We start from the raw sequence: 21654 nt of genomic DNA, 5'->3' as shown, positions 1-21654 counted from the left end.
GTTAAATATCGCCTTGGCGGTTGCATTGTATAAAACAATGCTATACGTTTATGTAAGGGAAATGAGGACGTATGTATCTTGTAAGGTAATATTTTCAACTTCGTACACGTCACTGTGACATGTTGACAGAGTGGCCTTTGCACGGAAAGTGCTGCTGACGAATCGAAGGCTGCGTTCTCTCAAACACTCCGATGGAGAACAGGCGAGGCTTTCAGGTTGGTTACGCGATGATGGCCGCCCGCTCAACAATATTGTGATTTTTTTAGACGAAAACAATGGCCGCGCGGTCACGCCGAGGCTCATTGTAGCAGTGAACGTTAACCGGAATGATATTGGCACCCTTTTATTTGACCAGTTTCGACCGGGGCTCGAGTCGGAGGCGCCCGCCTTTCTGCTCCGGGTTCAGTGTTTTTCTTAGTCCGTCTTCAGGCCTACTAGACTAGAGGAGCTGGCAGCTACACTTTAGCGGCGGGTTGCTACTAGTCCTGCCGGATGAGCGGGCGATCGGCGTGAAAGACGCGGGGTTGGTCGCAGTGTTTTTCAGGCTGCGGGCGTGTCAAATAATCCCGTCCATCGTTCCAGAGAAGCGGATACCACCACAGATGGTACTGATCTCATGTTAATCCGTGTTGCGGCGGCTCGGCTCTCCCCAACTTGCTTGTGTTTAGTTAGCGGCACCGAGCTAATGTTAGCTAACATCAACTTGCCCTCTTAGTAGCCACACCAAGGAGGCAACGCTGGACCGGACAGCGTCTCCTGAGCTATCCGCTTTAACAGACAGAGTGTACCCCGGGGTCTGCGCTCATGTGTGCGTGATTTTACTCGCGTTTTATTGAGCAACGTGATTGTTTTTGTTGTTAGCTTTCGGTGGTACGTGACGTAACGCTGCTCATTGTTTTGACAGCATGCTGCGTCCCGGTAGAGCGCACACTGGCCGGGGTTCGAACACCGGCTACTATCGTAAAGGGAGGGCGACGACACGCATTCTCTTCTATGTTTTCATTTAAACCGACCGTTTCATAGACCATTATGGAAGGACTTGTTGTTAATGTGTGTGATGCAGCGTAACATTGTGTTAATTTCGCGCGACACACAGTATTAAAACGTTATAACGTGTGCATATCACGTGTGTAATGTCCGCATCTTCTCGTATTATCTACAGAGCTACAGTCAAGAACTCGAGTAATGTAGCAGCTAAAGCCTCGTTTCTACTACTTGGGTTGCATGCTGGTGTTGCATGCAGTAAATAGCAGATATACAACCTGCTATTTACTGAGCGTGACACACCGGCAGGCAACTAAGTATAAATGAGGCTTTACATCGTGGAAACAGTGGTGTTCTAATCGCTTATCCTGACACTCTGTATAACTATGGTATTAAAACATATTTCTGCCACCTCTACACTCATGTTTACTTTTGCTTTCAGTTGTAGGATGGATCCAGACGGCGGAGCAGAAACACAAAGAGCTCTCAGTTTGCAGTGGAAGAGCTACAAGCTTGTCCAGGATCCCGCTATCCGGAGGGTTACACAGAAAATATACAGATATGATGGAGTGCATTTCAGTGTTCCAGTGAGCTGACCCATACCCACACACATTTCATGTTTTTTGTTGTTGTCTATATGCATATGCAAATATTGATTGGAGGTTTTAATTTCAAACAATTTGTCTAGGACTCTGGGTTATCACCAGTGGGAGATCAACGGGATCCTCGACCTCGTAGAATCTGGTCCAGGTACACAGAGATGTCCCTGCCGGTGCCCAAGTTTAAGGTGAGCGTAACAACTGAGCAAGTGTTTTCACAGAATTCCAGAAGTGCCGCACAATAGTGTGAAACGTTTTCTTTTTAATAAATCAATTGTACGATCATTCTTCTGTCTTTTCAGCTTGACGAATGGTATGTGGGACAAATACCACTCAAAGAGGTGACCTTTGCTAGACTCAATGACAACATCAAAGAGCCCTTCTTGGCAGAAATGTGCGCCAAGTTTGGTGAGGTGGAGGAGATGGAGATCCTGTTTCACCCTAAGACAAGGAAGCACCTGGGCCTGGCCAGAGTGCTCTTCAAGAGCACCAGAGGAGCCAAGGACACAGTCAAGCACCTGCACAACACCTCGGTCATGGGCAACATTATTCATGCTCAGCTAGACATCAAAGGTATGATCTATGCTTGTCATGTATATACTGTAGTTCATGTAACTTTGAGTCTGCCATCGCTGCAATACATCGATCGATCCTGATTCCAGCTATACCAAGCTCACAACGTGTTTCAGATGGAGCAACCATAAATTAAGCATTAGTCTAACTGAAACATTATCTGTCTCTCATTGTAGAATGTGCCTATCAACTCATGTATTAGAGTCCATTTAGCTATATGCTGTATGTTTGATGGCTTCAGCTAATGTCGTCAAGTCAGCAATGACCATTGTATTTGCAATAATGGATACTTAGCCTAATTGAAGTTTATGGTTGACTGTAATAATGGATGTGCACAACTCACAACTTTCATGGTCAGATAGGTTGTTGGGTGGTATCTGGTATGAGTAAACAATGCTGTATTCAGGTTACAGTATGTGTCTACAGGCTCAAAAAACACATTTTATTTATCTTTTGGTTTGGTTATCAAGTCTACTCTTGTGTAGAGCATTTTGCCTTTCATGCAAAAGGTTGTGGGTTTGAACCCTGCCTGGGGGGCGACGTCAGCAAGGGCATGCGGTCGCAACGTGTTCCTAATGCCAATTCAAATGGGTTCACATCTGAGCCAAGTCTCCTGAAGCTTGTCCTGGACAGGAGTCTCCAGACGTAAAAACCAACAACTCGAACAACTCTTTCCTGTACATCTCCTGCTTTCATGCTGTTGCCAGGGGACAAAATCAGTGCTCGCCAATCGCGTGTAGATTTCCTCTTCGGCTGGTACAGAGACTAACGAGGCTAACCTCTGGTGTGTTGAAGAATTAGGAGCCAACCAAGCCTGCATTTTTTTTTTAAACTTTCATACAAGAAATAACTTGATCGTCCGTGTGTGTGTGTGTGTGTGTGTGTTTTTTTTTCTTTCTTTTTTTCTCCGGTGCAGGCACTTATATACAGTACATGAAGTCTCTGTGCATGCACGTGTGTGTCAGTGTCAGTCAGTCAGTCATAGCGTGAGATAACACGTTGTGCACTGCTTATAGGACCAATCTCACCAGGAGAGTGTCCAAACGAGTATATCCAGAAACAGTAGGCAAGTGTACTAATAAATCATTATCTTATAAATTAGTTGGGCAGAGTTTTCACTCTGTGGAAATAAAGGTGTGAAGGAACCGCTGTGAGCTTAAAAGGAGTCGCGTGCCAAATTGTACATCAGTTATTTCTGGAACACCACTACATTTTTACAGCAGGGCTGCAGATTTGAGAGAGACACACACACACTTGAAAAAGTTGGCTTTGCTCTGGCTAGTGGCTACTTTGACTTTAATATTACTTATGTTTTTTATAATGGTCGGTCTCGTAAAAAACTAAAGGTTTTTCCGTTTCCGGGATCAATAATGGTTTATGTTCTCATACTTTTTTTAACCCACCTTTTTCCTATTTCTTTTTCTTTGTCTTATTTCTTCCAGGTTCGCAGAGGCAGAAGTATTACGACCTTCTAGTGAATGGCTCCTACACTCCACAGACTGTGCCCCTCGGTGGCAAGCCAGCTGTGACAGAGCGGCCAACACCTCAGCCACCAACACAACCTGACACGGTAGAGTTTAGACGTTTTAGAGCATAACCAGTCACCCTGTCTAAAGTTACAATTGGGAAGTAACACATTTATTGTCTTATTTATTCATAAATATCTTTAAATATTGCAACATTGTTGACTCCGTTTTCCCCCTTTTTTTCCTTCATTTTGTGCAGTCATCAGATATCAGGCGGAGGCTGTCCAGTGACCTTGTGACGGTGGCTGCAGCAGGTGTGCAGGCCCTCACGCCCGGGAGCATCACTCCTTGCTCCACTGACACGGGCTTCAGTGAGCCGCGTCTGGACACGCCGCCCTCCTCCATGGTGGGGCCCTACACTCCAGGCTCCTCCGCCTCCTCCCAGGGTGGCGGCGGCACACCCTACACACCCCGTTCCGGGGGGACTCCTTTCTCACAAGACCCGTCGGGATACACTGGTGGCAGGTTAGTCACTCAATGTACAGGTACATTCTAGACTATGTCGTGTTGTGCATAATCAGGCATGCAAACCTTTTTTTCTTTTTACGTGATCTGTGTGATGCAATTGGAAGATAATATTTATTTATTGAACTGGGAATAATTTTCCTGAAGTTTTAAACCACACCAGGGAGATATATTATGGACTGGGAATAATGTCACATTGATTTTCTATTCTTCTTTCTTTTCTAGACACCCTGGCTACAATGCTGGTGCTTTAGGCAGTGGCTACCCTCCCCAGGACATGCTGCCCTCGTCATCGTCCTCTTCTACAGTGTCATCATCCGTCGGGGGATACAAAATCGCCCGCTACGCCGAGGACTCGCAGGAATCTTCGGTGTACCACAGAGGTCGCCCCATGTACCCTCCCGCCGCCTCCTACCGTCCAAACGAGCCGCCGTGTTACCCCGCCTACCCCAACGCCGGAGGGCCCGGCCCACACATGGCGCACCACTCCTCCATGCCTCCTCCGCCCCCCGCCTCTCAGTACGAGCAGCCCCCGCTGTCGGACCGAGACAGGGACAGGGAGAGGGAACGCGACAGAGAATCGGGGGCGCGGTACGGGGGCGGCGGCGCGGCCGGGGTCGGCGCCAGGAGGTCGTCTTACCACCAAGAAACGAACACTGCCGCCCCCTCCAAGTACCACTCTCACCACTCCCACCACCACGCGGACCGCAGGGACGAGAGGAGCTACCGGCGAGACAGTCACGGCTCGCGCTCCGCCGGGGACCACGCGCCGCACCAAAGGCACCGTAACCACCACCACTCCTCCCACAACCACCACAGCAGCAGCAGCAGCAGCCGGAGACGCAGCAGCCACGACAGGGACACTAGGGACCGAGATAGAGACAGTGACTACTCCAACAGTTCAGACCCCAGGTACAACTCTAACTCCCACCGCTCCTCCTCCAACAGCATGTCTCCTCCCCCGTCGTCTAAAGAACCTGCCCCTCCACCGCCTCCCCACGAAGCACCCGCGTCCAGTCGCCTCGGAGGGGCCGGCCCCGGCGAGCGGGGCTCTCATCCTGGGGCCGGCGGGGACAAGGACTATCACGCGGCTCACCACAGCACCCTGCCTCCGCCTCCTCCCCCGCCGCCTCCCCCGCTCCCGCCGGCCTCTGTCATAGCGGCGGCCGTGGCCGAGACACTCGGAGCCATGGACTTTAACCAGGACAGCCCGGCGCGGGAGGAGCAGTGGACCAAGCCTAAACGCCGTCCCAGCACCCCGCCTGCTCCGCCGAAGACCCCCCCGCCCTCCTCGCCGCCCCACTCCTCCTCCGTTGCTTCCTCCTCTACCTCTCCTTCCTCTACGTCCTTACCGCACAATCTCCCCTCCTCCACCGTCCCGGCCTCTGCGTCTCCTCCGCCGCCACAGCGGGACTCCTCTTCCCCGGAGCCAGACTCCACCAACGAGAGCCTGCCGTTTGTCTACCACAGCAGCAGCCTGGACTCTCGCATTGAGATGCTCCTGAAGGAGCAGAAGGCCAAGTTCTCCTTCCTCGCTTCGGACGAGGAGGAAGAGGAGGACCGGAAGGAGGAGAGGCAGAGGGGAAAGGCAGCGGGCGGCGACGGAGCAGAGCGAGTGGGAGGCCCCGTGGACGGGACAGGAGAGCGCACGAGCGCGGACGGGGACAAAGACCAGCAGAGGCGGAAAGGAGAACGCGACCGAGACGGACGCAGAGGGAGGAAACCAGGAAAGGACGGGGAGGGCAGGAAGAGTCCCACTGTAATCGCTCCAGCCACGCCGTCGTCCTCCACCTATTCTCACCATGTCCCTGCCTCAGAGGACCCCCAAGCCCAGGCAGGGCTCCTCCGGGCTTCAAAGGAGGAAGCTCCCCTGACTGGGTCTAGCGACCCACGGAACAGAACGGGGGCACACACGCCACCTTACAATGGACAGAGTCAGGTAGGAACCAAAAAGTCATGAATAGTGTATGTATGTTATGCGAATGGACCCAACGGCATGCAACCAATTCCTTTTCTCTTGTCGGCCACAGTGGCCCCGATTGAACTTTATTATTCATTGAACTTTATTACTCTCAAGAATATATGTTACACTGATACGTACAGCCAGGTGTACACATAACAGTTGAGACGTTTATGGTTATGATATGTTATGTTATGATGGTAAGCCGAAACCATGACCTTTTAACCCATTCTGACCTGAGATCAGATTCATACCAGGTTTCCACTGGACACACACTGGTCTGATTAACCCATTCTGACCTGAGATCAGATTCTAAAAATGTCAGTCGTTCTTCGAATTTTTCAAAAATAGCAGACCTACAAGCTCGTATCGCGCCACTCGGTGGCGCGCTATGAGCTTGTAGATCTGCTATTTTTCAATAGCTAAAGCATAACATGATGCTAACACCAAAATGGGTGCCCGGTCAGAATGGGTTAACATGTATAATGGTCAGCAAGTTGTTGCCACGGAAACGGTCGGTGGCGTGACGTCGGGCTCAGAAGACCGAAGAAGTTTGCCAGTCAGTCAGTAGAATGATCAATAATATAATAATATACTTTAAGCAATATGCTCAAGCGATTCGACTCCCTCCCCAAACTTACACCAGCCCACTGACAGCTACCTGTAAATACAGGAAGTCGTCATTACAAAGTAGTTACAGCTGTTTGCCTGAGTAGGGCCGTATTGGATCAGGTTGGAACTAGGACACAGGGCTGTGGAGCCTAGCAGGTTAGTGATATTATAAGGGTAAATCTTTGTCTACTAGTGTGCAGAAGGATAGTAGTGATGTGCACGTCTAAAACCCCAGTAGGCCAGTTCCTGGGAAGCAACAACATACATGAAAGGATGAAAAAAACACATCCACACTTTGAAATTAAGCTCCCTTTTTATTTGCAACGTTTATTTTCAACCAAGAATATGTCTAATACAAGCATTTGCCTGAGAAAGACCATTTTGGTGAAAGGGAGTTGTAAGTTTCGGTGTGCGGAAGCAGAATAACGTTTTGTCATCTTTTGATATCGTCTAGTCCCGGCCGTTTTCCTTCTCCACAAGTCCTCACATTGTTGTTTCCCCTTGCAGTCGTCCCCTCGCTCCTCCGGGGAAGACATGGAGATCTCCGACGAGGAGGAGGAGGAGAACACCATAACGACGGTGACCACCCACCAGCCCTCGGCCTCCTCGGCCTCGTCCCCCTCCTCGTCCCAGGTGGCCATATCTCTGCAGGCGACGGACGCCTCCTCCTCTTCGCCCGCGCCCCTCCTCTCCGACTCCACGCAGCACTTTGGCGCCTCCTCCATGCACCCGCCCATAGCCTCCTACCCGCCTCACCTGCCGCCACCCCCGGGCTACTCCCTGCAGCCCCCGCCGCCCATGGAGCTCCACCCCGAGTACCCGCCGCCCGGCATGCCCCCCCACCACCACATGTACGACTACGCCACCTCCCTGGAGCTCATGAACCAGTACAGCGGCGGCGCACCCATGTCCTTCCAGATGCAGACGCAGATGCTCAGCCGCCTCCACCAGCTCCGCGTGGCGGCGCCCAACGGCGACGCGGGTGTCGGCGAGGCCGTCCCCGCCGACCCCTACGGCGACGCCTACCACCTCCACTCCATGCCGCCGCCCCACCACCCTTACATGGACCAAGAGGGAGGAGGAGGAGGAGGGGCCTACGACCAGGACCACCGCTACATGCCCCCGCCCATGTCCTACGCCTACTCCGACCCTCACGGCGGCGCTCAGATCCCGCCGCCGCCTCCCCCCCACCACGGCATCCTCCCGCCCCCCCTCACCAGTTGGCCCCCGCACGTCGTCTTGCCCCCGCACTATCCCTCGTACATGCCCCCGCCGCCCGGCTACGGCGCCATGCCGCCCGGCGAAGGGGGGGACCAGTACCGGGCTCCTGGGGGCGAGCCGATGCCCGCGCTGCCCGAGAACCCCCACGAGGCCACGGTGCAGATGGTTCTGTCCACGCTGATCCAGGAGATGAAGAACATCATGCAGAGGGACCTGAACCGCAAGATGGTGGAGAACATCGCCTTCGCCACTTTCGACGAGTGGTGGGAGAGGAAGGAGACCAAAGCCAAGGTTAGGGAGGAAGGAAGTTGTTGTAATGGAAAAAATATATAGTTTTCCTCAATGTAACACCAGCGTAATGATTGACATCATAATCTTTAAAGTTTCCTTCTTGCACAATGTAATTTATAAGACAATACTGGATAATATCTCAGTGTGTCATTATTACCACACTCGTAGCTTGGGGTTGGAACAACAAACCGACATGCAACACAGCTGTCATAATACTGGGAGTATATTTGTTTGATTTGTGACCCTTTTTGATCCCAGCCTTTCCAGACAATGGTGAGGGGCGTGTCTGCCTTGCGGGACGACGAGAAGAAAGAGGAGAAGGCCAGCCGTCCCCGTGAGCCCGTCATGTCTCTGGTAGACTGGGCAAAGAGCGGCGGCATGGAGGGCTTCTCCCTGCGAGGAGCACTACGGCTGCCATCGTTCAAGGTAGAAACGCACAACAAAGCAGTTGTTGCCCTTACAAAAATAGTCTAAACTCCCTGTTCAGTTGTTAGCTATCTATAGCTAACTATTGCCTCGGCTCCCTCCCCCTCTTTTTTTTCTTGGCCTGAAAAATCAGCCCCTCAGCTCAGATTTAGCTGTTGGGTTTGGGGACCCTTTTTTTGGCGCTCGTCGACAAAATCCGTGATCCGAGTGACGCGAGATCAGGTTTTTGCTCGCTGTGTGTGAAAGGCTCTGCGATACTATGCGGCTTCAGCGCTCGCCGATGCCTTCCTGAGCGTTTCTCGATATCTAGCGGGTTTTGCTATTTGTCTCTTGTCGCAGACTGGAAATCGCACAGTGTAAACCGTCTGCCTGTATCGATAGATGGATATAGACCGTTATTCCATGAGTAAATTCAGGTGTCATATATATTTTTCTATTGCTGTTAAATAATGGTCTATAAAACCAACACATCTCACTCGAATATGTTGATAAAACCACGTCGGAATCGGCAGGCATGCTGCGGACCAGCGCTACTGGTGTTATTATGAAACTCGTGCACTCTCTTTCTGTGTGTCTGTGTGTGTGTGTGTGTGTGTGTGTGTGTGTGTGTGTGCACGTGCGGAGAGAGACAGACAACCGTGTCCTGTCTCGTTATCGCACGCATATCACAAGAAACGTGCATGCTTTCTTGAACGGACAGACGTCGGTGATGCAATACTATAATATCATGTATTCTAATATAGATTGGAATAAAAACATTACATGACCAATTACTGGAGCATTACGATAAACTGATAAATGTTGTTTCTTGGTGCTCCAGGTGAAGAGGAAAGAGCCCCAGGAATTTGCAGAGGGAGACATGAAACGGCCGCGACCCTCCACTCCGCCAGACGAGGACGATGAAGGTTTGGAGCCTGTTGTTTACATCAGGAAGGACAGTGTTCGTTGACCTCTTGTGGGTTTCTTAAGACTTTTCTATTTATTATTATTCTTTTTCCCCCCTTATTTCCAGGTGCAGAAGACCGACGGTCAGAAGGAGACAGGCTGGGCAAAGAGAGGGACAGCAAGAGGAGGAAAAAGAAGCCGAGGACTCGTAAACCCTGGGAGCTGGACAGCGAAGGAGAGGAAACCTCCGACGGCTCCTCCACTGAAAAGGTACGCACGCGTTGACGTTGATGTGAGCCGGCACCCGAGAGGGATAAGAGTAGAAAGAAAAAAAACGAGAACATGCAGACAGTCTGTGCAATGCAATTTGCCAGGTGCACCAAGCAGGCTCACCAAGATTCACAATGAGAACAGAACAGCCAGCACTCCGAAATAAATCAGTCTAAAAATGACACTCTATAATAGGCCTCAACAAAAATACATGCATAATTCGCTGAGGTAGGCTTGATGACCTAACGGAGCTTAAGTTGGGGTGTAGTCTAGTCTAGTGAACTAAAAGGATTTGAAACCCATTTAAAATGCCAGTGTTTTCTCTTGTTGTTGGCTAGATGGCAGCATTCAACACTTTGTGCTCTGTATTCATCCAATGTCTTTTTTTTCTTTTAGGAGGATGAAGAAAGCGAGAAGGAATCTGATGGTAAATCACTTTCATTGTTCTTGAATGTCAGCTGAGTTACTCCACTTCTCTTGAACGTCGTTTGCAGCTTTAGTTAGTTAGTTAGTTTAATTTATTGTCCACAATGTGGACATTTGTCTTCGGTCTCATAAACAACAGTAACAACAAACACGGGTGTTAGTGTTAGGATCATGTACAAATGTACTGTTATTGATTGATTTTATTTCTCAGATGACGCCCTTAGTGCTGACAGCGACGATGAGAGCCTAACGTCATCCTCCGACGGCTCTTTGTCTTCGACGTCCTCCTCTTCCTCCTCCTCTGAGGACGAGGATGATGAGGAAGGGGAGCCGCTCGAGAGTGAAGGGCTCGACACCATGGACGAGTCGACCATGGACAGCGCCATCGAGAAAGAGGACGAGAGGTATGGATAGATACAGGTCTTTGGTTAAGTGAAAGCACCTCACCAATTGACCACAGTCCATCCACACAGATGTCATTTTCCCCATCGATATTTCCGCGTCAAATATTTGCTGTAGTCAAAGTTATTTTCTTATTGGTGGCTTCTCTTTACTTTACTAAATTACTTTTTTGTTGTTTTTCTCAGGCAAAGAGCTGCAGCTGCTGTTACAAAAGCAGAGGTCAAATCAGGTGGGTCAGAGATTCTGTTAATGATGCTAACAACGATGAAATAATTCAGAATCTTTGCTACACAGGAAAGCAGTTGGTTCAATCAATGACATTTTCCATCGGTCTGTTTCAGGGGAAACGGAGGACGGCAAAGCGAATACAGCACCGGTACCCACCAAGCGCCCTCCTTCTCCCAACTACCCGCGCCCTTCCTCCCCCATTGTTCTCGTGCCCCCTCTCAAGAAACGCAGGAAGACCGTCTCTTTCTCAACAGAAGAGAGCGACCTCAAAATGCCCATGCCCGCCCTGCCGCTGTCTCCAGTCGTCTCTGTCCCAGCGGCCGAGTCTCCCCTCCTGTCTCCCACCAAGCCTCCGGATTCCCCCGTCCCCGTTATCCTCACACCCCCCTCAGCTCAGCCCGGCCAAGGCATTCAGCTGCTCCCCTTTGCTTCCAAACCGGGCGAGGGGAACGCCCTCATCGTGCCCTCGCCCGGACGTGCCCAGTACTCCGACGAGTCCAAAAAGAGTCCCATCCCTCCCGTGTCTCTGCAGACCACTCCGCCCAAATCCCCCGGCAAGCGGGGTGTCGGCAAAGACTTCCCCCGATCTCCTCCTCCTCCGGCCCCGGCCCCCCCTATCATGGTGTGCCGCACGGTGCAGAACCTTCCCTTGGACCACGCCTCCATGTGCAGGATGGCCTACGAGGAGGCCCCCCCTCCTCCCCCGACGCCTGCCGCCAAACGGCCCAGGGGCAGACCTCGCACCACCAGCCTGTCCACTCCCAAGGAGGAGGAGGAGGACGAGGACGAGCTCCAGCAGAGGCTGAGACTCAGGGAGCAGCTCGGGGCCTCCAGCCTCCTGCAGCTGGCCGCCGCCCCCACCGCCGCAGACCTGTCCGTGCTGGCTGACGTGGCCCTGAAGATGGACCCCGACGCTGGAGACTCCGAGGAGACGGAGACGTCGGACGAGGCCGAGGAGCAGAAGATGGACGAGGAGCTTTTCCTGTCTCCGGTGCCGCTGACGCTGGTCATGAACCCAGAGGGCGTGACGGTGTTCATGGAGCACAACTACTCCAAACCCCCTGTCCTGCTTGCCCCGGCCCCAAAAAGGACTTCCTCCAAGCAGGACTCTTCTGTCCTGCTCCCCGCGGACCTCAACTCTATCTCTGGGGTGCTCGAAGCGCCCGAAGAGGTCATCGGGGAGGCGCTGCCCTCCAGGAGAGACACCACCGGGGACTACTTATCTGGGATGGACGTGCTGTGCGAGGCCGGTGACACGGCCAAGGCCACCGTTCTGTCTCCGCCTTCCTCCAAGAGGAAGGGCATAGTTGACAAGGGCTTCAGCCGAGAAAAGGAAAAGAGCAAGAAGAGGAGAAGGAAAGACAAGGAAAACCTGGACATACAACAAACCAAGAAGCAGAAGGAACGACCTGGCAAGAAACAGAGGAAACGAAAGCTAGATGTGAGTAGCACCGTGGGATTTATTTTGTATCACACACTCAGTAGGTCAACATGTCCTGGCTATTTGCAGCAATATCGTTTAGACAAAAATAATGAAACCTTTATTGATCCCCAAAGAGAGATTCAGGTGTCATAGCATCGGTCAAAGAATGGAACGCAGGAGATAGCGGTGCTGGTCCTAGATATGTTAACTGGATCGCTCTGTAGACAATGTTCATCGACTCATTCACTTATTCGTCTATCAATAAATATAAATCAATGTATGAATGGATATACAGTCTATGAACAAGGTGTATATATGTTTCATATATCTACTAACGGTATCAGAATATTAAGGTAATATAGAGTATGTACTGTCACCAAAAATGAATATATACTGTACATGGTCTGCTAACAGACTTCCAACAGTGAGTATCTGAATGAATGTATTCACTGTGTAGTTCATAAACAATCTACAAGTGAATACAAGGCTGTGGTCTACCTACAGTATAGTGTATCACTGAGCGATGTTATGCATGTGTAAAACCTGGTTGTAATAGAATCATTACTCATTTACAGTTAGTAGGCCTGTTTACTGTAACACTCACTGGCACATGCAGTGAAATGATTTTTGACATGTGTTTTCAAACACTAGATTACATTGTGCCTCAGTCTTCATGGTGCATACGGCTTGGCCGGGGCGCTCCCAACGAACACGATCGGCCGCGTTCGCGGGTGGGAAGCCGAATGGGGAGGGGGCTTATCTTTGTCGCTGCATTGAAGATCCCCACAAACGGCCAGGGATGCCGTGTACCTCCACATGCGTTACGCCCCCCTCGTGAGACCTGTCACTACTGTCAGGTGGAAAGAAGATGGTGGCTTGACGGCCCGGGTATCGGAGGAGACCCGAAGCTTTCTTCACCCTCCCAACAATAACTGATTGTGGGGGTTAGCAGAGATGGAGTACTCGTAGAGAGGCTGGGGAATTGGGAATTGGCTTTACTAAATTGGGACTTGAAGGGGAGAAAATGTTTTGTTCTTTTGTCTTGAAGGGGCATGTTTTGCACAATAATAGTCTTTTCATTATGTCTGCCCTATAGGATCTCTGAGATTTATATTATTTAAATTACAATATAAAGATTTTGAAAAGGGGGGGTTAAAAAAATGAAAAGAGACAATTGGTCGCCTCAGGACCCGTTAGAACCTCAAACTGGTTTTGGGACTGAATCCTGCCAGTACATTCCTCCTCTCAAAGGTCTCCCTCCATGAAAGAAAATGTATAGGGTTCAGATTCAGGGCCTCGGGTATGACTCCTCTCTTTAAGGCATCATCAAGAGTCTCGTACTCTCGTCACGCCGTTTTAGTTTCAACGTTTTAATTCAACCTTCTCTCTGTTCACAGAGCTCTGACTTGGAGGTGGAGGTCGAGGTGGAGGAGCTAGAGTCCGGAGAGCTGTCCAGCTCCGACACGGACGACGAGTTGGTCGAGGACGTGAAGAGGAAGAGCGAGCGGCTGTTCCTGCAGGAGGCGGGCGTGACGCCGAACCAACGCTGGCCCAAACCCACCCCGGCCGCCGCCGCGCCTGAGCTTCCTCCCGTCAAGTATGAGCTGCGCAGCGAGTTTGAGCAGATGACCATCTTGTACGACATCTGGAACTCCGGCCTGGACAACGAGGACCTCATGCTGCTCAAGACGACCTATGAGAAGCTCCTGCAGGACGACCACAGCACGGACTGGCTCAACGACACCCACTGGGTCACGCATACAAATATCCTTTTTATGAACGTTTTACAAGAAACCGCTGCGTAATGACTTATTGGCTAAACACGGCTTCATAAATCTTGGGAAGAGGGAGGGCATGTCTAGGGATATCATCTGTCTACCTTTTTATTGAAGCATTTTCAGTTATCCAGGTGACACGCATGGATTGAAGTTATCTGTCTCCTTGGTTGATTTCTGTCCATTTGCGTTCAATTAAGTTTGCTTTTACAATATGTATTTGGGTAATGGGGTCCCAGAGATAGAAATGCCATTAAATAGGGGGCAGTAGCCTAATTGAGCCATACAAATCTTCTCTTATGGGGGGTCCTTTGCATATATTTTCAAATGGGGAGTCTGCAGGCTAATGAGTATAATTTTGGGAGTCCTTGACATGAAAAAGTTTGGGAACCACTGTTCTAAATCATTGTGTGTTTGGGAACCACTGTTCTAAATCATTGTGTGTTTGGGAACCACTGTTCTAAATCATTGTGTGACTTCAGCTGTTTCCCCTTAACCTTTTGGCCTGCACTCACCAACTTACCAAACCCCAGGCGTAAGAAAAAGAACACGGCTGCCCTGCTTCGGCAGCATGTGACCGGCTGTGCCAGGAGCGAGGGTTACTACGCCATCAGCCGCAAGGAGAAAGACGTCTACCTGGATCTGGACTTACCCGAGCAGGTCATGCAGGAGATTGAGAACGTCGACATATTGGTACGCCAGAACTCCTATTGGTTTCGATTTGCCTCTTTCTAACCGATGAGCATGTGCGTTTGTTCCGCCTGAAGATTTATGTGTGAACAAGGTCCAATAATAGCCTGAGGATTTCATATTGCAATTTACAATTTAGGCATTTAGCAGACGCTCTTAATCCAGAGCGATTTACATTAAGCAATAACAAAAGAAATATTGTTAGTCAAATAGTCATACAGTGAGTCAAATAGTCATACAGTGAAGTGAATTATAGCAGACCTACAATGAGCTTGTAGGTCTGCTATTTTGGTATCATAATAAGGAGACGTGTTCCTCTTTTAGACTTTCTATCACAGGGAACAGCGTCGAAGCAACCATGACACATTTCTTTTTGCCAGAGGGCTACTTTGGTTCGCTGTCTGTTTATAGCTGTGTGTTTACAATTCATTGGGTTAATGACCCCCTGTTTCTACCTCTTCTCAGGGCACTAACCGGGTGTTGTCAGAGAGACGCTCTGAGCAGCGCCGCCTCCTCACCGCCATCGGCACCCTGGCAGTCATGGACTCCGACTTGCTCAAACTCAACCAGCTCAAGGTACGGCCGGCCGACGGCAGCCATCACTGAGCAAGATACCAGACACACCCACTAATGTCAACGCCTCTGTTGCACGTCCATGTACTTGCAGCTCAAAGAAGAAGTGTTGCTTTGATAATTCCACGTTTTTTTCTATTTATTTTTCATACAATTTTGGGGCTTGCTCATCAAATGATCAAATGTTTATTGGTCTTTTCTTGTTTGGTGCAGTTCCGAAAGAAGAGGCTTCGTTTTGGGCGGAGTAGGATCCACGAGTGGGGTCTGTTTGCTATGGAGCCCATCGCGGCTGATGAGATGGTCATTGAGTATGTGGGCCAGAACATCAGACAGGTACTACTAGCTTCCAATTTGGAACAATTTTAACTTCTAGTCTGTATGTATGTATGGATGTGTCTGTCTGTATGGATTTGGAATGACAAGCATCCAGCACAAAGTGTTTCAATCAGTGTTTCAGGAATGTTCCTGAACAGTAGTATCGTTGATACTGTGCATTGGGCATATTTATTTTAGTGACGGTGCTGATGGACTGTGCTTGTTTTCTTCCTCTAGATGGTGGCTGACAATCGAGAGAAGCGTTATGCCCAGCAGGGAATCGGGAGCAGTTACTTGTTCCGCGTTGACCACGACACCATCATTGACGCTACGAAGTGTGGCAACTTGGCACGTTTCATCAACCATTGCTGCACTGTGAGTCAGCCCCACACACTCGCACTGGAAGCTTATTACGCAAAACATTGTCATTTGTCACTCACACCTACCGGGGATGCAAACAACTCTTTTTTTTGGCAAATGTCACTGATCTCCTAGCCTCGGAAACCCAGACGTTTTTATTTCCAGGGAGGAAAAAAAAAGTCTGTGTCCGAGTCCACTTCAATTCGGCATAACGTCGATCACTCTCTGCTGATTTCGGATTGTCCGCATCTTTGTTAAATTGACGCACACATGTACACACACACACTCCTCTCTCTCTCTGTCGCTCTAATTAATCAGTCTCATGTCGCGCAGCTGTGTCTAGATTCTCCCGGCGGATCCGGCCGGGAGCTGCCTATGCCATAGAAAGCATAGGTGGATCCCAGGCTACTGATCTCCTAAAACATGGGTTTTCAACAGGTGGTCCGTGGACCACTGGTGGTCCGTTAAGGTATTGCATGTGGTCCCTGACCATGCATTTAGTAATGTAGGAAAGTGAAGATTTGTATTTAAATTTATTGTATTGACCACAAGTTGAGAACTTCCACAGAAAAGGTTTACCTGGTTGAGTCACCATTATAAGGAAATGTGCCCATACTTAATCGCATGTCTCTGCTCGCTCATACATACAGTAAGTTACAATGAACAGCAACATGAGTTTAATATGGAAGGTTAATTTCCCCCCCCCCCCACACCACACCCATATCCCCCCTCCCAACACAGGTAGATTCTCAGTCAGGGTAGTGGTCCCTGGTTCATAATCAGTTGAAAACCCCTGTCCTAAAATAATCATCTTTGAACTGGGGACAGCACCACTCTACAGACACGGCCAATTGTGTTTGTGTAGACTGTAGAATCTAGTGTCTATAGTGTAGATGCTCGACAGCCGGATGCACCACGGTGCATTTGAACCTCCGTGGTGGTGGTGGTGGTGGGCATGCACTTCACCACTACACCACCTGAGCGCCTAGAGAGCACTTTTAAGTACCCTTTTTTCTCTTTTGGGGCGGGGGCGGTGGCTGACGGTGGCCTACAAGTGTGTGTGTGTGTGTGTGTGATCTTTTCATTTCGTTTGTGTAGCTGTGTTGTAAATGTAAACACACTCCCTATCCACTCTCCACAGATGGCAAAATCATTCACTTTTGTTTGATAGACTTTTGTTTGATAGAGAAATAGAACACATGCATGCTCCCATACGTTTGTGTGGGATCCCTGACCTTGTTTGAGAGACGCATGGTTTTGACACATTAGCTGTCCTCGTAGGTCATGTTATAATCGAGTGCTTAGTTTTACGTTGGCTAGCTATGAAGCTGCAGCCATGATGCCATTGATATTGTTGCTGGAAGTGGGCCATTATGTAGCTTTTTCAGTTACACAATAACTGACAGACCTACGTACCAGACCATAAACAATGTAGCATTTTACAAAATGTGAAAGAAGGGACATCCGCACACTTCGCAATCTACAAAATGACAATTATTCAAATCCAAGGACAATACTCACACAATGTGTAAGCTGTAGCCGACTAGAAAGTAACCCAATGGCCCCTACAGACTGTAGGAGTTTTAAAGTTGTCGGCGAGTCATCAGATCGTATTTCACACTACAGGAGTCTTTATTTTATTTTATCGACTGTCATATCTGTGTGACTTTCACACTAAACGATTGATGGCCGACTAGGCATCACACACTGCAAGAGTTCACCAAGATGCGATCCAGACCCGATACATATAGGCTATATCATTTGGTTTTAATTTCATTTTGACATCTCACCCACGTGACGCACGTGCATGATGCTGTGATACAAGCACGAGACCGACAGGACGCCTCTTTGCGTGCACGCCACACACACAGGAATAGCCAGGCTACACAGGGCGAAATGTTTGTGATAGCGCTATAGCACGCACGCGCACACACACAGCGCACGAGGTCCAAAAGTGCTAATATGTACGACACAGGGATTTACCCAAGGAATAAAGGTTATATATATATATATTATCATCTATCGACAGACAGACGGACAGACAGTGTCAGTGAGCACAGCTGTCCTGTGCTCTCAGTGGCTATAATACAGGCCTTCTCGGTGTGCGGTCGCAACCCAGTTCATACTGTATGATGTCCAGTCGGTGAGAGAGACAAATATCAAACCTGCTAGATATTCAGAAATGGTCGGTAAGGCATTGGCGAGTGCTTTTATCTGTGCTATATCTTCTCGCAGAGCCTTTCATACACAGTGAGCAAAACCTCTGCGATCAAAGCCCGATCTTGTGTCAGATCGGGAGTTTTGTCGGCGAGTGCCAAAAATAGTCCCAGACAACATAATCAGAGCAAATATCGTGCAGTGTGTACGAGCCATTAATGAGAGGTTTTTCATCTGTTTCATCTGTGCATTTATCCAGTATTTGGCATTAAACATAAATGGGACTATATGGGAAGTCTTATTGTATTTAAAATAATATGAAATTCACATACAATTTATCAAATTCTAATCGATCTCCTATTGATCTGAATATATTAAATAGGATTAGTGATTCATGTAAGCCTAAAACAGGCATTTGGTCGCATTGTTACCTATATGATATATAATAAATATCTTTGGATAGCTCTTTTACTTTACACCTTGTTAGGATTAGTTTGCATCCCTGATCTGCACTTATTTGCTGAAGAATACGAGGACACAAATCCCAGCCCTCTTGTTATTAATTAACATGCTTTTTTGTCATTTACTTTACTTGAGCCATCGTTAATAACTACTGTCATACCTTTCCCTTTCCTAGCCAAACTGCTACGCTAAGGTCATCACCATAGAGTCCCAAAAGAAGATTGTGATCTACTCGAAGCAGGCCATCGCGGTCAACGAAGAGATAACCTACGACTACAAGTTTCCCCTGGAGGAGAACAAAATCCCCTGCCTGTGTGGAACCGAGAACTGCCGTGGGACGCTCAACTAAAGCACTGCTCTACCCCTCCGTTCTTCAGATATCCATGGGATGTAGAGTTTCCAACCAGGCCCCTTCACCTCAGAGTGTAACTCGACAAGACGGCCGGTATTATTCTCCCCCATCCCGGTTTCTTCCTCCAGGTGGCCCCACAGCTGTCCTTATTGTATCCAGGAAACCGAGACGCACACACTTGCACTTTTCACGCACACTTTACATGTTCTTGGCAATTTCATGGGCCATTACTTGAGGGAGCTCTGGACCCTGGAGGGCCAGTCATTTTGAGGGTTCTCTCAATCACCTGTTAAGCTGTTCTGTAGCAGTATTGTTGGATTGAATAGAATAGGATGTGCTGACCATCAGTTCCAGGCAGTCAGGCATGAGAAGTCTGGGTTTGTCATTTTTGTTCACTTTTCTTTTGTTCTTTGTACTTCAAACAAGTCAACCACCTTTTCAAACAAAACAATGGAACCTGTTAACGCTGGTTTTAGTTTGTTTGCCACCACCTTGCATACCCCTTTGCTGATGGCAACGTTCTGCTCACAGTACAGATCCACACACAGACACACAGGAACCGCAAAACAAGTTCAGGGTTTTTAATGGTGCCCCGCCTGCCCGGTTCTAGGCACAGTTTTAGCGAAAACAAACTCTTGATCAATTTAATTGGTCTTCATTTATGCAAGATGAAGTATGAAGATTGGTTTTGGAGCTTTTTATTTTATTTTTTCATTTAATGGTATTAAATATTAATATTGTTGTTAGTGTTGTTTAGTTACATTAGCTGTAAGTATCTTACAGTAAAATAAGTCCCTTAAAACTATAGTGTGTCCCTCTGCCGCCTCCACTGTGCGGGACTCGACGCTTTTGCCACAACCCTAATGTTTGGATGAAACTCAAGACCTTTTAATATTTGTTTTCAACCCTGTCAGGTTTTAGTCTGCAAGATTCGCACAAGTGATCATCTGCTATGTGTGTGTGTTTGTGTTTCTTTTTACATGTCCTCCAGTTTGATGCTCTTAAACCACATAGACCCTAGTGACCGTATCGTCGCAGGTTTATGTGGGGAAAACTGTAGGAGCAAGATGTTTGAAATACTCCTGCCCCCCCTTCCTTGTATGTGTGCATGGTTACTGTTCCTTTCTGTATCTTTCTTTGAAACCAACTAATGTTGGATAATTGCTTTGACAGTCAGGGAAAAACATTTATCTCTCAATTTTCCATTTTTAAACAAAGATTTCAACCAAACTTCCTGCATACCCCAGACTGCGGTAAGTGTCCTTTAACCTAGTCTCTGCGTGATCTAAAAGTTTTTAAAGCCGCACGCATTGGATTATGCGATTTCAGGACAATTTATAGGTCTAGTCTGTAGCTGATCTTAAACAAAAGTCTTCAGAAATGCTGCATTTCAAGTTTACCCATTTTCATGGGCAGTAATGAAAGCATCCCTCCCTTCAGAATTGGTTTACTTCAGAGCAAATCGCTTTACTGTGTGTGTGTGTGTGTGTGTGTGTGTGTGTGTGCGCCTTCCTGCTTTGTAATGGTCTAATCATTTTTCTGATGAGCCTCAGACTTGTGCGCTGACCTTGTTTTGTTGAGATACAGGCAGGGGGTGTGTCCTGACGTGATTCTTTCTTTCTCAGCCCTCATGCATACAACCGTCCCCAAGGTTTTTTTTAATACCCCCCCCCCCCCCTTTTTGCTCCAAAGTTTTAACTAACAACACTTATGATTTTGTACCCCTTCCAACCACTTGAACAAGAAGCCGTGTAAGATATTTCTTGTTGTAATGAAAGCTTCTCTGTACAAACCCAGCCCTCTTTACTACAGGATAAAAGGAAGAAAAAAAGTTCAAAGAAATAAATGTACATATTGTAGAGGTGTTTGTTTCTCGTAGAAACACACTTGATTCTGAGCTGTAAATATGTTGTTCCTTTTCCTCTTTGCCCATGAGGAGGAAATATGTACATACCTTCCAGTCAGTTATTTTTTATTGTTTTCTTTTAATTTGATTATTATTTTAATATTATTTGCAATATTTCTCTTGTATTAATGCGTTGGACCCTTTATTAATGGTGCATTAAACTATTTTTTAAATAACCTGCAAGATTACTTTTTGTTTTTCTGGTGACACAATCTGTTGATTTCATGCCATGATGGCGCAAAGTATCTACTAAATTACATGTAATACTAGAGTTTAGCGGAAACTGCTGTTCCTCTCTCCACTGTCTCAAGTGGTTTCCTGTGCAGACTATGAAATGAGGAGGTGTCACTGTTGACCTTAATTTACCTACTTGTTTTAGTAGACGCTTCTAACTCTTGAGTTGCCCACAACAAAATGTAATAAATTATTTACTAGAATTCAAGGTTCATCCATTCCAGGCCATGATTGGCTTGTCATCAAGGTGAATGCCTCCCAAGTCCCAACATCTGTTAATCTTCACCAGAGTGAGTGTAATGGCTATTTAATGTTGGGTTATTCACCATTAGTCCTTAAATTAGATTAACATTATTATGCTTTAATACTGTAAGAATGGTAGGTCACTCACTGCCTTATGTGTGTCACTTTGGGGAGACTCAACTAGTCCAGATATCTACTGGTGGTGACTGCATGGTGACTGCCTTGAGCGAGGTCAAGGCTAGATGGAGGCCAGTTTATCTTCTTGTGCAATTTTTATGTGACTGACCTTGGGTAGG

General features: G+C 48.2%; 1 protein-coding gene across 3 annotated transcripts; it reads left to right on the top strand.

Moving 5' to 3' along the window:
- Window positions 1–202: 202 nt before the first annotated feature.
- Window positions 203–21051, top strand: setd1a (SET domain containing 1A, histone lysine methyltransferase). Of its 3 annotated transcripts, none has more exons than XM_080776713.1 (21): window positions 203–215; window positions 1427–1571; window positions 1673–1771; window positions 1886–2156; window positions 3599–3726; window positions 3882–4147; window positions 4373–6086; window positions 7227–8231; window positions 8490–8657; window positions 9478–9562; window positions 9670–9812; window positions 10209–10239; window positions 10450–10642; window positions 10826–10869; window positions 10982–12309; window positions 13689–14055; window positions 14578–14759; window positions 15222–15332; window positions 15543–15662; window positions 15882–16019; window positions 18799–21051. In XM_080776713.1, exons 2-21 carry the CDS (start codon window positions 1434–1436, stop codon window positions 18970–18972), a joined length of 6705 nt encoding a protein of 2234 aa, XP_080632839.1. In that variant the 5' UTR covers window positions 203–215; window positions 1427–1433; the 3' UTR covers window positions 18973–21051. The 3 variants fall into 3 exon arrangements, with proteins under 3 accessions (XP_080632839.1, XP_080632838.1, XP_080632840.1); XM_080776712.1 differs by lacking the exon at window positions 203–215 and adding an exon at window positions 231–605; XM_080776714.1 differs by lacking the exons at window positions 203–215; window positions 1427–1571; window positions 1673–1771; window positions 1886–2156; window positions 3599–3726 and having other exon boundaries at window positions 4095–4167.
- Window positions 21052–21654: the final 603 nt, after the last annotated feature.

This window comes from Protomyctophum bolini, assembly GCF_963924005.1.
Source record: "Protomyctophum bolini genome assembly, chromosome: 11".
Lineage (NCBI taxonomy): Eukaryota > Metazoa > Chordata > Actinopteri > Myctophiformes > Myctophidae > Protomyctophum > Protomyctophum bolini.
This window is presented reverse-complemented; position numbering and strand designations above follow the sequence as displayed.